At 41.2% G+C, this 14706-nt stretch overlaps 1 protein-coding gene across 1 annotated transcript; it reads right to left on the bottom strand.

The window, feature by feature from the left end:
* Positions 1 to 22: 22 nt before the first annotated feature.
* On the bottom strand, positions 23 to 13894 carry LOC135116273 (immunoglobulin superfamily DCC subclass member 3-like). The gene is made up of 7 exons (XM_064033637.1): positions 13283 to 13894; positions 9459 to 9643; positions 2098 to 2166; positions 1634 to 1842; positions 1038 to 1177; positions 615 to 884; positions 23 to 244 (listed from the first exon to the last, which is right to left on the bottom strand). Exons 1-7 carry the CDS (start codon positions 13892 to 13894, stop codon positions 23 to 25), a joined length of 1707 nt encoding a protein of 568 aa, XP_063889707.1.
* Between the last annotated feature and the right edge of the window lie 812 nt (positions 13895 to 14706).

Below are 14706 nucleotides of genomic sequence, written 5' to 3'. Positions count from 1 at the left end.
AAGTTGCAGGTTTCAGGTGTAATTAAATTTTTTTTTTCCGAGGCTTACCTGTTATAAAGTTGATGATGTATCCGGATACATTATCAGGTGAGGGCATCCAGCTCACGTTCACACTTTCGTGATCGATCGCCACTGCACTCACGTTGACGGGAGGCAAGGGTAAATTTGCCACCATGGGAATGTTAAGGATGAAAGCATCGGAGGCCACACCTGCCCTGTTCCTGGTCACACACTGGTAAAGTCCCTGGGGCAGAAGGATTAAGAGGTGGGTGCTTTAGAAGAATATCTATGATACCCATTAATGAAAAACATAAATAATTGGATGCCTCATCTTACAAATTCGCGGATTCTAGTCCCTGGCTAAACCCGACGACGAAAGACACCGTTCGCAAGAGAGCGCGAGAGTGCACACATTTAGATAACTGGTGTACATGCATATCTTAAATATCAATTAAATAAATAATACAAGTTATCTTTTTATCTTAAATTGCTGCAATTATGCAAAAAGAAAGTATTACTTATTAGTGTGCAGAATCATAATATTCTGGATGTGGATTTTTAGGAACCATTGTGACTAAATATTTTAGACACAAGTGCGATGAGCTGCCACGTACTGTGTCTGTGGACATGATGATGCCAATGAATAAGTCCTCCGAGTTGAAGGTTTTGGTTGAATTTTTATTGGTGAATTTGTGACGGCCAGTCTCCACGTGCAGGATTCCATTCTTGTACCAGGAGATGGAGGGTGCAGGTGTGCCCCACGTGGCGCAGGTGATCCGCACTGTCTCTCCGTTGCTGACGTTGGTGTTGAGTGGAACGGGGCGCTTGCTGACGCTCATGGAGAGCTGAACCTTCGGCGGCGTCATCATAGTGAACTCGATCATCTGAATGTGCACAGGAACAAGTAATGAAAACAATAATAAAAAAAAAAAAACACTGTATATACACCGTACACATCTGTAAAAATTTGAAATACACAATATCGTTGAAGTATCCATCACTTGCACAATTCTACATTTACAATCTAGTGCCAGTACCTGAGTACTGATCGGGTCCCTGCTCTTCTTGCTGACGGCGGTGCAATTGTAGACGCCGGTGTCTTGTTCCGAGACGCTGGGAAATACTAGGGACCCTTGACCTTTTCTAATTGTCCTGTTTTTCGCGATGGGAGTCTCATCTGAGGTAAGGTTAGATGAACTTGAAAGACAGATAAAAACTCAGGCATAAGTTGAAATAATGCCAAAGCACGCGAGTTATGGAGAACCAACCATTCTTTGCAGTATTTAATGAATAAAACATCAGGAAATTATGTAATTGTGAATGTAAATTTTAGAAGTAGGTCTGGTATAAAAGACTGATATGGTTAATGGGTTGCCAGAGATTATTTTTTTTTATTTCATATTATACCGGTATATTACGTTTAATTCTCTTCTGAGAGCTAAGAATACTCTGACTGAAGTTTCGTTTCCCTCACAGAGTGACAAGTGTACATGTGGCAATGTATGTGTAATCCTGTAGTAAAGGAAGCAAACCACCACGCAATAAGATAACACTACAAATGATGTGGATTCATGGAGATGATTGAGTAGTACAACATTACAATGTGGTCCCATCAGACTCAGTCACGACCCACCTATCCTCGTCCAGTGAAGGTCAGGCTCCTCGTCGTCAGTGATACATTCCAGCACCGCCTCCTCCCCTTTGTGAACCTCCACCTTGGATGGCACGGCGAGGAGCGAGTGCTGGAAAAGGTGCCCCTCTTCATTCTTGCGAGGGACCACAGTGAGGTAGCCCCAGTTGCTCAGAAACTCCTCATTGAGCATGTCATTGATTGCTTTACACCTTAAAAGAGATAATAAAAAAACACACATAGAAAAGTACTATTTATCTTATTAAGCTGAAGCCACGTGGCCAAAGAATGTATAATTCAAACTTTATGAACATTAAGAAAACTATATGTACTGAGGCAAGACTTATTAAGACTACACAAATTCAATTTTCAGATCACAAGTTTGTCAAAATCCAGTGCAATACCCAAATACCAATAGAATGGCGATGAAAGTAGGGGTGATAATATTTCCTTTTGACTGACCTTACCTGAACATGCCTTGGTCCTGGGGCTGCACGTTAGTGATCTGCAGCACCCCGGGCTTGGGCTGGTAGTACCTGGTGGGGCAAAGAGGCGTGTTATCAACTCAATAAACTCAATAAATGCTTCACAGCGGTGTGTGTGTGTGTGTGTCTGTGTGTGTGTGTGTGTGTGTGTGTGTGTGTGTGTGTGTGTGTGTGTGTGTGTTTTCTCCTCGCGAAGGAATTCTATCAATCTTGGCACTTTTTTGTGATCACTCTTTACTTTCCTCAACCTGTCTATTGTGTGTGTGTGTGTGTGTGTGTGTGTGTATGTGTGTCTTTATGGTGACCATCTTTGTGCCTATCAATCAATCAGTTAATCGTGTTATCTATCTGTCTATTTATTTATCTATTTATTTATCTATACACCAGGCCGACAAACATCACGAAAGATGGGTAGGCGAGAGAAAGCACCGCCCCTCCATATGAACAACCACACACAAACTCCGTGGTGGTGACAGTGGAGACTAGGGCGGCGCCGCTCGAGGATACGTGATGGGGTAGGAAGGCTTCCCGAGTCGTGCACTGCGTCCACAGAGCCGCTCGTTACCTGTCATCACCAGGAAGTCCGGAATGAGGTCTAAGCCTGCGCCAGCGGTACTTCAGTCGCGGTTCTTCATTACATGTCAAAAAACCTTCAGAAACGGAGGACATTAAAGAATACGTTCGGAAGCTGAATGGTAGCGAGCGCCAGGTGGATACACTGAAACCAAGATTCCGACTTATTCGTCATTCGTCGTCACCTGCAGCAAGGGGCATGAGTCAGTAGTCATGGATCAGGACGAGTGGGAGGAGGGAGTGCTAATGCGTCACTTGTACGGAAGCGTGAACAGCGCGGAGCAGCGGCAAGAGCTGTACAAGTCCGCGGCGTAAAAATAATGTCCGTTGATGGAAAATCTTTTGTTTTTGTTTTATTGTTTAGTTAATACCTCTTTTGATGCACTTGGTATTCTTAATGACCTTTTAAACATTGTCAATAAATGACTTAAAGTTGAAATAAAGATAATAATAATAATAATAATAATAATAATAATAATAATAATAATAATAATAATAATAATAATAATAATAACAATATTTATTATTATTAATAATACTAATATTATTATTATTATTATTATTATCATTATCATTATTATTATTATTATTATTATTACTATTATTATTATTATTATTATTATTATTATTATTATTATTATTATTTTTGTTATCATTATCATCATCACAGCTTCACGCACACACCACCATACTTTCAAGAAAACAGCACTGGATTTTCACGCATACAGCACAATATTTTCATTTACACTGCAGTATATTTTCACGTACACAGCACCACACAGCCTTTACGAGAAAGCAATACAAAACCATGAGAAAAAAATGAAATACATCAGTTACATTAAATTATGTGAATGTTTCACATACACACATTACACACAAATGTGTTATCCCGTAGCAAATTATAAATAAAATAAGTACAGTTGGAAAATGATCATCTAGCTCAGGTAAAAGCCCGGGAATTACCTGGAGGTTAGAATATATATCTCGTGCTTTTGGATCTAACATTGACAGTGTTTATGATAGACACACATGTGGTGGCCACGCCCATCATGTATGGCACACTTCCTTTTCGGCTGCGTTTCACAGATGATGATTTCAATGTACTCTGAGTCGCGAGAATCACTATCACTGCCAAGGACATTGCACTGGTATTGTAAATCATCGTAATTCCTGAAGATTTCAAAATAATCTTTCATATTGTGATACGTGGCATAACTTCATTCCTCCCAGAGTTCGGCGAGAAGTCTCAATCAAGTCTTAGTGAGCGAGGCCGTAACCTGGAAAAGAGGGAGTGGTAAACCACAAAGAGGTTTGCCGCTGAAAAATAATGTCTTGTCTTCAGTTACTCCCGAGGACTGCGCTAGTAGATATTTCCGGGACCACGCTTCTTAACACTAATACAGAAGGTGGGCTACACTCCCTCGCTGGTGGTGATGACGACAAACCTTACACGATTTATAGATTAGAGCTGAAGACATTAAAAGTTACTCCAAAATTACGAAGAAAATTATGTTTTCTTCTAAAAGAATTTGGTGGGATGAGACAACGAGACACTGCCGTCTGCCGAGGTTGAAAGATCACTGGAATCGCAAGAGACATCAACCGTGGCGGAAGTATCACAAGAATCATTAGCATGAGGGACCACAGGTATAAAACAAAGAAATAGTTGAAGTGATGTAGTTGATTAAGATTTAGTCAGAACTGCCACAACAAATATGGTTAAGTCTCACTCATAGAGAGATCGAAGATGCAGTATCTTGTAGGATCTTTACAGAGTACTGGGAAGTAATGACCTTCACCAAAATAGAGTAGGGGGAATAGGAATAATCAGGGGCAATATCACTTGTAACCGCCTGCACCACACCTCCGGAAACAGTGGATTCCAAAGAAGCAACAGCCTCCTTCTCACAACCTTCTTGAAAGAGCAATAGTCTCAGGGGGGAAAAAGAGAAGATAATCTTTCATCAGAAATAGGTGGCTCTTATGATGATGGGGTTAGGAAATTAAGAAAATAGACGCAAAATGAATCGATTGCACGACCAGATTTTTTTCTATCACCTATCTATGGTCAAGTCTGTGACAATATGTGCTTGTCAGGGAACGTGTGGAGATATGTGAGTGGTGGTGTATTTGTGTTGTGAGACACAAGGAGACTTACTCGGCTTACAGGTTTTCTGTTTGAAGCTTTGACGGGGAAATTACATAGTGGGCTGGGAACGGTCTTGGAGACAAAGTTACTTTTATTTTTTATTAGACCACGAAACAGATACCAGTCATCAGCATACACAACAGCTTGAGCGGCTGTTCTAACCCCCTTGTCTGCAAAGTCAGGAAGTATGGAACTCTAGGTCAATTTTCGCCATAAAATTCTCCAAGATAGCCAGTTCCGCTAACCTCTCATAGCTACCCGACACTTGCTCACAACGCACCCATAGTTTGAATGTATCATCTAACTTTGAGGACACCCCCCTCAACTTTTTCTTCATTAACTTCTGCAACATTCGCGGTTTAAGATCTAATTTTCAATCTGTAGAACACCACCTCTCCTCTTCTAAACCTCATCTTCTTTTCCTCACTGAAACTCAGGTGTCTGAGGCAACTGACAGTAGCCCCTTTTCTGTTCCCTCCTACTTTCTCTATCCTCATTTTCGATCCAAAGCTGGATGCTGCGTTTATGTGCGCAATGACTTAACCTGCTCTCGTGCCCACGCTCTTGAATCTTCCGAGTTTTCCACCATTTGGCTACGACTACAGAGTCATTCTCATACCAAATTTATCCGTGCTGTATACCTCTCTCCTAACTCCTCTGACTATAAGAAATTCTTTGACTACTTAACTTCCAAAGTGGAGCACATTCTGACCCTCTTCCCTTTTGCAGAGATCTCCATTCTTGGAGACTTCAATGTTCACCACCAGCTTTGGCTTTCCTCTCCCTTCACTGACCATCCTGGTGAACTAGCCTACAACTTTGCTATCCTCCATGACCTAGACCAATTGGTGCAACACCCTACTCGTATTCCTGACCGTCTTGGAGATACGCCCAACATTCTTGACCTTTTCCTGACCTCTAATCCTTCTGCTTATGCTGTCACCCTTTCTTCTCCGTTGGGCTCCTCCGATCACAATCTCATATCTTTATCTTGTCCTATCACTCCAATCCCTCCTCAGGATCCCCCTAAGCGAAGGTGCCTCTGGCGTTTTGCCTCTGCTAGTTGGGGGGACCTGAGGAGGTATTTTGCTGATTTTCCTTGGAATGACTACTGCTTCCGTGTCAGAGACCCGTCTTTGTGTGCTGAGCGCATAACAGAGGTGATAGTGTCTGGCATGGAGGCGTACATTCCTCACTCTTTTTCTCGTCCTAAACCTTCTAAACCTTGGTTTAACACAGCTTGTTCTCGTGCTATACATGATAGAGAGGTGGCCCACAAAAGGTACTTAAGCCTTCCATCACCAGAATCTCATGCACTTTATATTTCTGCCCGGAACCATGCCAAGTCTGTTCTCCAACTAGCCAAAAACTCCTTCATTAACAGAAAATGTCAAAACCTTTCAAGATCTAACTCCCCTCGTGATTTCTGGCATCTAGCCAAAAATATCTCCAATAACTTTGCTTCTTCTTCTTTCCCTCCTCTACTTCAACCAGATGGCACCACTGCTATCACATCTATTTCTAAAGCTGAACTCTTTGCTCAAACCTTTGCTAAAAACTCTACCTTGGACGATTCTGGGCTTGTTCCTCCCTCTCCTCCACCCTCTGACTACTTCATGCCACGTATTAAAATTCTTCGTAATGATGTTTTCCATGCCCTCGCTGGTCTAAACCCTCGGAAGGCTTATGGACCTGATGGGGTCCCTCCTATTGTTCTCCGAAACTGTGCCTCCGTGCTTGCTCCTTGCCTAGTCAAACTCTTTCAGCTCTGTCTGTCAACATCTACCTTTCCTTCTTGCTGGAAGTTTGCCTACATTCAACCTGTTCCTAAAAAGGGTGACCGCTCTAATTCCTCAAACTACCGTCCTATTGCTTTAATTTCCTGCTTATCTAAAGTTTTTGAATCTATCCTCAACAGGAAGATTCTTAAACATCTATCACTTCACAACCTTCTATCTGATCGCCAGTATGGGTTCCGTCAAGGCCGCTCTACTGGTGATCTTCTGGCTTTCCTTACTGAGTCTTGGTCATCCTCTTTTAGAGACTTTGGTGAAACTTTTGCTGTTGCCTTGGACATATCAAAAGCCTTTGATAGAGTCTGGCACAAAGCTTTGATTTCCAAACTACCCTCCTACGGTTTCTATCCTTCTCTCTGTAACTTCATCTCAAGTTTCCTTTCTGACCGTTCTATTGCTGCTATGGTAGACGGTCACTGTTCTTCTCCTAAATCTATTAACAGTGGTGTTCCTCAGGGTTCTGTCCTGTCACCCACTCTCTTCTTATTATTCATTAATGATCTTCTAAACCAAACTTCTTGTCCTATCCACTCCTATGCTGATGATACCACCCTGCACTTTTCCACGTCTTTTCATAGACGTCCAACCCTTCAGGAGGTAAACATATCACGCAGGGAAGCCACAGAACGCCTGACTTCTGATCTTTCTTAAATTTCTGATTGGGGCAGAGCAAACTTGGTATTGTTCAATGCCTCAAAAACTCAATTCCTCCATCTATCAACTCGACACAATCTTCCAGACAACTATCCCCTCTTCTTCAATGACACTCAACTGTCCCCCTCTTCTACACTGAACATCCTCGGTCTGTCCTTTACTTATAATCTGAACTGGAAACTTCACATCTCATCTCTAGCTAAAACAGCTTCTATGAAGTTAGGTGTTCTGAGACGTCTCCGCCAGTTTTTCTCACCCCCCCAGCTGCTAACTCTGTACAAGGGCCTTATCCGTCCATGTATGGAGTATGCTTCACATGTCTGGGGGGGTTCCACTCATACTGCTCTTTTAGGCAGGGTGGAATCAAAAGCTTTTCGTCTCATCAACTCCTCTCCTCTAACTGACTGTCTTCAGCCCCTCTCTCACCGCCGCAATGTTGCATATCTAGCTGTCTTCTACCGCTATTTTCATGCTAACTGCTCTTCTGATCTTGCTAACTGCATGCCTCCCCTCCTTCCGCGGCCTCGCTGCACAAGACTTTCTTCTTTCTCTCACCCCTATTCTGTCCACCTCTCTAACGCAAGAGTTAACCAGTATTCTCAATCATTCATCCCTTTCTCTGGTAAACTCTGGAACTCCCTGCCTTCTTCTGTATTTCCACCTTCCTATGACTTGAATTCCTTCAAGAGGGAGGTTTCAAGACACTTATCCACCAATTTTTGACCACTGCTTTGACCCTTTTATGGGACTGGCATTTCAGTGGGCTTTTTTTTTTATTAGATCTTTGTTGCCCTTGGCCAGTATCCTTCCTACATAAAAAAAAAAAAAAAATGAAAGTATCGGTATACTTATCAGTACAGTCTAGGGAGGTCCAACCCTCAAAAGCACCAACTGGAACAACACGGCACAACTTCCCAGAAGTGTCAGCTGGCCGCGTTTACATGACCTCGCACGACCCTACTACTGGTTCACACCGAACCAGTAATGAGTTTTCGAGACACTAAGTGTGGCACTTCGAACACCCTAGTACTAATTCACTGCCGACACACACACACCAGAAACTACCAAACATCAGAATTAAATACGTGGTTACAATGAGGCGTGCGAAACAATTATTACGGTATTAATATCAGAAAGGAGATTATGGCGTCAGCTCTGTAGATAAATATGTATTGTTATGTAAAGAGTCACGTTTATGTAATGCTAAAAACCTCCGAAACTGCATGACAGCTGCTCTAGCTGGGGTGGGGATGGAAGTGGTGTCCGCTTTCGCTCCCCCAAGAAAGGAAAGCACTTTACGTGTGCTAAACCTATAAAAATACTACATTAACTAAGAACAGAAAAAAAGAAGAAAATGAGAAAACAAGAAAACAAAATAGGAAAGAAGAAAGAAGTAAAGTAGGAAGGATGCAATAGTACAAATCCGTGGAAGATCTCGGTCACGACACGAGTAACCTCCCCTCTGGTGGAGAATAATGACGCAACTTTCGCGATGTTCTAGAGATTATGGTACTTTATTTTGTGTTCCTGATGTTGCTGAAGCGGATTGCGCTGAACCTCTACAGTACTGATGCCCGTAGCTTTTCAAAACTTCTGTGAGACTGAGACTATTACATATTGTAGTTGATGCAGTACAAAGGTCAGTGAGAGTCAAGAACGCTACAGAATCAGCATTATTTAAGAAATATGTAGCTGAGGTACAAACCAAAAAGCTCTGTGTACTCTTTCTATCTTCTGGGTTTATTTCGGTTTCATGGCGGTGATGCAAAAAGCAGGCAACAGATGTTAACAGAGCCCATAATTATTACAGTATACAGTCATTGCTTTCGTTACATTATAACATGAGAACGATGTATTTCCTATTCTAAAAACACTTAAGTAAGAGGAGAAAGTTCTAAAGATTTAAAGGCTTATGGCCGAGGAAGCATTGTATATGATTAAGCCTATGAACGCTCCACAACAGCCTCGCTTACAACTAAAGTCTTAAGATGAACAAAAGGCGAAACTTGGTATTTACAACTTCTCAGCTGTAAAATCGTTGCTACCAAGTCAGTCAATCACACTTTAAAGCATTCAGTCTAATTGACAGCCGGCGGTGCACAATTAGAAAACGCCAAAAAGGAACTTTGCACAAACACACAAAAGAAAGAATGCACGTCAGTTTAGCTCACCTGGATTTGTTTACCGGCAGTGCGGCATTGTCTTTGAGCCAGATGTAGGAGGCCACGGGTAAGGAGGCCATGTGGCAAGTTAGACGGACAGCACGACCTTCCTCCACCGTGTTGTTCCTCGGCTTTATCTGCCACACGCCTGTGCCTGCGGAGTGGAAAACGTGCCAGAAGTTATCACAAATCAGCTTCAGGATTCAGTCAGACATCTCTAGATGACAGTCATGAGGAGATAATAGTTACAAGATCTTCACCATCACGAAGGCACGGCTCCTGGAAGGCTGTAGTTAGGTTTCCGACGTTAGAGAACCATTGTTATAAGGTCGTAACATACCTACAATTACCAGTTACGGTTATCACGGAGGGTAATAAGCCCATGCCACGCAGGAAATTATAAAGGAGATTCTGAGAGCGCGCTGTCAAGGACTCGTGCGACGCACTTCATCACTGGCCTAAATGACCCGCAAGCAGCGCCCACCCACCGCCACCAGCCAACGCCGCTCACTCGAGACTTGGAGACGCGTTTACGACTTCCTTACAACACATAACAAAAGTCCTCCAGTAGTCGATATACAAAGCGCACACACACACACACACACACACACACACACACACACACACACACACAGATAGAGGCAGATAAGTTTATTGACAATAAATTGAATACAGCTATTAATTACAGTTGCAGATAGTTCTGTAGAATGATTCCCATTATTACACATTAGTTAGTCCTGGACCAAGAACAATGATCCTACTTTAAAACAAACTCAAACGATAAACTACTACTACTACTAGTACTACTACTACTACTACTACTACTACTACTACTACTACTACTACTACTACCACTACTACTACTACTACTGCTACTACTACTACTACTATTACCACTACTACTACTACTACTACTACTACTACTACTACTACTACTACTACTACTACTACTACTACTACACACACGAATTTTGTCCAAAAATGATTTTTTGTCATATAAAAAAAAAAAAATGAAACAAACTCATTATCTAATTAACACAACACTTCACTGAAGAAAAACACCCTTGCAGTGAAGAACAAGGAACGACGTGCTAATACTGCCACTGAAACTGGCGAACTCTGGCAGGGCAATGATAGGAGGCACCTTTCGACAACACTATCATTGCAAGACAAACAGAATACTACCACGCACTCCAACATTCTCAAAATAAAGTAACAAGGGAAGGCAACTATGAGACCGCGGCTTTCAACTATTACGAGACATTGTATATATATAAAAGATAGTTAGGTATGTGAATGTAAACAGTGGAAGAAAAAATGTTGGAACGTTACTTCCTCCTCTCTCTCTCTCTCTCTCTCTCTCTCTCTCTCTCTCTCTCTCTCTCTCTCTCTCTCTCTCTCTCTCTCTCTCTCCGAGAAATGCATCAATAAAGCAGATGTACGAGTTTTGGATGAGGGGTTTCAAACTGTGCACTGAGACAAGAATAAAAATAAAAAGTACCGGTTGCTCAAATTTTCCAGCCTGCACTGATGAACTCCGCTTGGCAGTCATGGAAAAATAGGCAGAGAAAAAGTAACGCGCTGCTCCTTGCAATTAGCGTCATTTTCACGAGAGAGAGAGAGAGAGAGAGAGAGAGAGAGAGAGAGAGAGAGAGAGAGAGAGAGAGAGAGAGAGAGAGAGAGAGAGAGAGTAACAGAAAGAAAGAAAGAGAAGGAAAGAGACACAGAAAGACAGAGACAAACAGATTTCTCACCTTTCTCACCAGACGCAAGGTAGGCAATGCCTGTCAGTGTCCGGCCTCTACGAATCTTCTCCAAAGGTCTCTATCCATGAAATCCTCATCTCTGGTTATTTCTTGTAGATTTCTTCCTCTTCGTTCAGCAGCTTCTTCAACTCCCTGCATCCATCGCTTCCTAGGTCGTCCCACCGGCCTCCTGCCTAGAGGAACCCATTCCAGAAACTTCCTTGCGTATCTTGTATCTTCCATTCTTTGGACATGTCCATACCATCTCAATTTGTTCTTTTCAATTATCTTCAGTACAGATGTTATCCCTAATCTCTCTCTGGTTTCTTAATTTCTAATTCTATCAAGTCTGGTCACACCTCGGATCATTCTCAGAACTCTCATTTCTGCTGCTTGTATTTGTGAAGATGTTCTTGTTGTCAGTGTCCAAGTTTCTGACCCATATAGAAGTACTGGTCTTAGTATTGTTGTAAATATTATGGTTTTAGCTTTTGTTGGAATATTCTTATCTTTAAGTATGGGATACAATGCACTGACATTTGCATTGTACTTCTGTATTCTATTTAAAATTTCTATATTCTGTCTGTTTTCCTCGTCGAAAAGTACTCCCAGATAACAAAATTTGTCGGTCTGCTTCAGTTTAACGTTTTCTATGTAAATATTACATTCCTCCTTTATTCTGCCAACTTTCATTATTTCTGTTTTTTGTTTGTTCATTCTCATTCCTTCCCTATTTAAGACATCATTCCATCTTGTCATGGCCTCTTGAAGATCTTGTTGGCTTCCTGGCACGACAGCGACATCGTCTGCATAGGCCAGCGTGATCTCCTTATCCTCCCTTACACACACTTCCTTCAGGCATCTGTCCATGTATATAATGAATAGCAAAGGAGAGAGCACTCCCCCTTGTCTCACTCCTGTCTTAATGCTAAACCATTCACTCTCCAGCTCTCTGTTCTTGACTCTGCTCTCCGTGTTCTTATATATACTCTTAATTACTCGTATCAGTTTAGAGTTTATGCCGTAGTCTTGATGTTGTAAGACTCTCCACAAGCAATCTCTTCTAATTCTATCAAAGGCTTTTTCCAGATCTATAAAAGCCACATATTTATCAGTGCTCCACTCCCAATTCTTTTCCATTATCATCTTTAAAGTGAACACTAGATCTGTCGTGCTCCTATTGGGCCTGAAACCATACTGCCATATTCCTAGTTTCTCCTCGACACAGGTTCTTAATCTTTTCTCAACTATTCTTTCATACAATTTTCCAACATGAGATAACAGGGATATACCTCTATAATTTGCACAATCTGTTTTACTGCCTTTCTTATATATTGGACATACTATTGCTTTGTGCCAGTCATGGGGCACTTTCTCCTCTTTCCACGCATTACTGAAAATGTACCTCATCCACTCTACACATTCTTCCCCAGCAGCTTTAAATAGCTCTATAGGGAGCTCGTCGTCCCCTGGGGCTTTGCCGCTTCTCATCTTCTTTAGTGCCACCTTCACTTCCTCTATACTGATCTCATTTGGGTTCTCTCCTTGTTCCTCCTGTATATCTAGATTCCGCTCTTCATCCACTTCCACATCCTCCACATTTAGAAGTTTTTGGAAGTATTCTCTCCATCTTTCTTCAATCTCCTGTGGTTTTGTTAGTAGTTCTCCTGTTTTGTTCATTATTGCATATGTTGATTCGTTATTTCCTTTCCTATAGTTCTTAGCCATGCTATACAATAATTTTCTTGTTCCTTCTACGTCTCTCTCTAGATCTTGACCAATCTTGATCCACATGTCCTCCTTGGCTGCTCTTTTGGCTGCTTCTGCACTGTTTCGTTTATCTACGTAATCTTCTCTATCTTCAATGTTTCTTGTTTTCATCCATTTTCTGAAAGATCTTGTTTTTTCTTTGACTGCTTCCTTAACATCATAAGTCCACCATGCAGTACTTTTCTTTTTGGTTCCATATTTGATTTTAATACCAACTGTCTCCTCAGCTGCCCCATACACAGTGTTCTTGAATTTATTCCATTGTTCTTTTATGTTCATTTCTTCCAATTCCAGTTCGGTTGGTTTTCGTAATGTTACCAGTTGCCGCAGTGCTTGCTTCTTCTCTTCGTCCTTGAGGTTTTCCAGTTTGAATCTCTTTTGCTTTTTCTTGACTTTTTCCTTTGGTTTTACAATTTTCAATTTAGCCACCACCAACCTGTGGTCAGAGTCTAAGGACACAGATGGTATGGTCCTAACATCTTTAAATATGTTTTTCTTGTTGGTGAGAAACAGGTCAATCATTGACCTCTCAGTATATCCTTGTTGTGCTGCATTCCACCGATACCATGTCCATTTATGGCTCTCCTGATATTTATAATAAGTTTTCATAATGGACATGTTATTCATCACACAATAATCTATTATTCTTTCTCCCTCCTGGTTCCTTTCGCCAATGCTAAACTCTCCGATGACGTGCTCTACTCCATCTCTATTCTGTCCGACATGTCCATTCATGTCTCCCATGACAATGACATTCTCGTGATGTCTTATTGTTTCTGTCATTTCCTGTAGAGTTTCATAAAACTGCTCTTTCTCCCTCAGACTTCTGCCCTGTTGTGGAGCATATGTTTGGATAATGCTAATTTTTGTCTGTTCTATAGTTAACGTTACACCCATCACTCTCTCATTTATGCAGTCCATACTGTCCATCCTTTCTGCCATCAGTGGTGACATCATTTGAGTGTATTCCTCATTGTTAGGTACCAAAACGCAAAAATAGAAGCAAAGTACCTTGTACATGGAAAGGAAGGGAGATATCCAGGAACGTATCTTCTGAGTGTTTATGAGAGTACTAGGCACTAAAACACTAAAAAGCATGAAAATCACCGTATGAGAGAAAATAATATACCAAAAAAGTCTCTTTTCAGTGTTTTTGAGCTGTTGGCGTACTAAAATGCTGAAATGCATGCAAAACAGCTTTTATGGAGAAACATAAAAACATTACCGAAAACAAATATTTTGAGTATTTCGGATCTTGGTAGGTAGAAAAATGCCAAAATGCATGGAAAGTACCCTGTACAGAGAAACGAAAAGATATTACAAGAAATGTGTATTAAAAGAGTTTTTGAGCTTATTAGGTATGAAAACGCTGAAACGCATAAAGAATTCTTTATATGGAGAAACAGAACATTCTCAAAAAGCGTGTATTTCAAGTGTTTTTCATATTATTATGTACGAAAACGACAAAATGCATGCAAAGTTCTTACTTGTATAGGAAAACGAAGCGACATTAAAAGAAACGTGTCTTTTGAGTGTTTTGGAGAATCTTAAGCACAAAAAGCGCTAAGAAGCCTGGAATTTACTCTATATGGCGATACAAACCATACGAAAAAATACGAATACGAAGATACGAAAAATGTGTCTTTTCAGTCTTTCTGAACTTCATAAGTACAAAAATGCTAAAAAGGCATGCAAAACATACTCTATGGAGAAAGAGAATAGCATTATCATAAAAGAAATAG

The sequence above is a fragment of the Scylla paramamosain genome, chromosome 31 (assembly GCF_035594125.1).
Source record: "Scylla paramamosain isolate STU-SP2022 chromosome 31, ASM3559412v1, whole genome shotgun sequence".
In the NCBI taxonomy this organism is placed as follows: domain Eukaryota; kingdom Metazoa; phylum Arthropoda; class Malacostraca; order Decapoda; family Portunidae; genus Scylla; species Scylla paramamosain.
Note: the sequence above shows the minus strand (reverse complement) of the source record. Positions and strands in the feature narration are given on the sequence as shown.

Bases quoted from the DNA above. Each gene is read 5' to 3' on its own strand.
- LOC135116273 (XM_064033637.1), bottom strand. From the start codon at position 13,894: ATGGACAGTATGGACTGCATAAATGAGAGAGTGATGGGTGTAACGTTA. The intron at 9,644-13,282 runs GTAACATTACGA...TGAATCCTGAAG, and splicing joins AGCAAGCACTGCGGCAACTG to CTGATTTGTGATAACTTCTG. The intron at 885-1,037 runs GTACTGGCACTA...GTGCACATTCAG, and splicing joins GGGACCCGATCAGTACTCAG to ATGATCGAGTTCACTATGAT.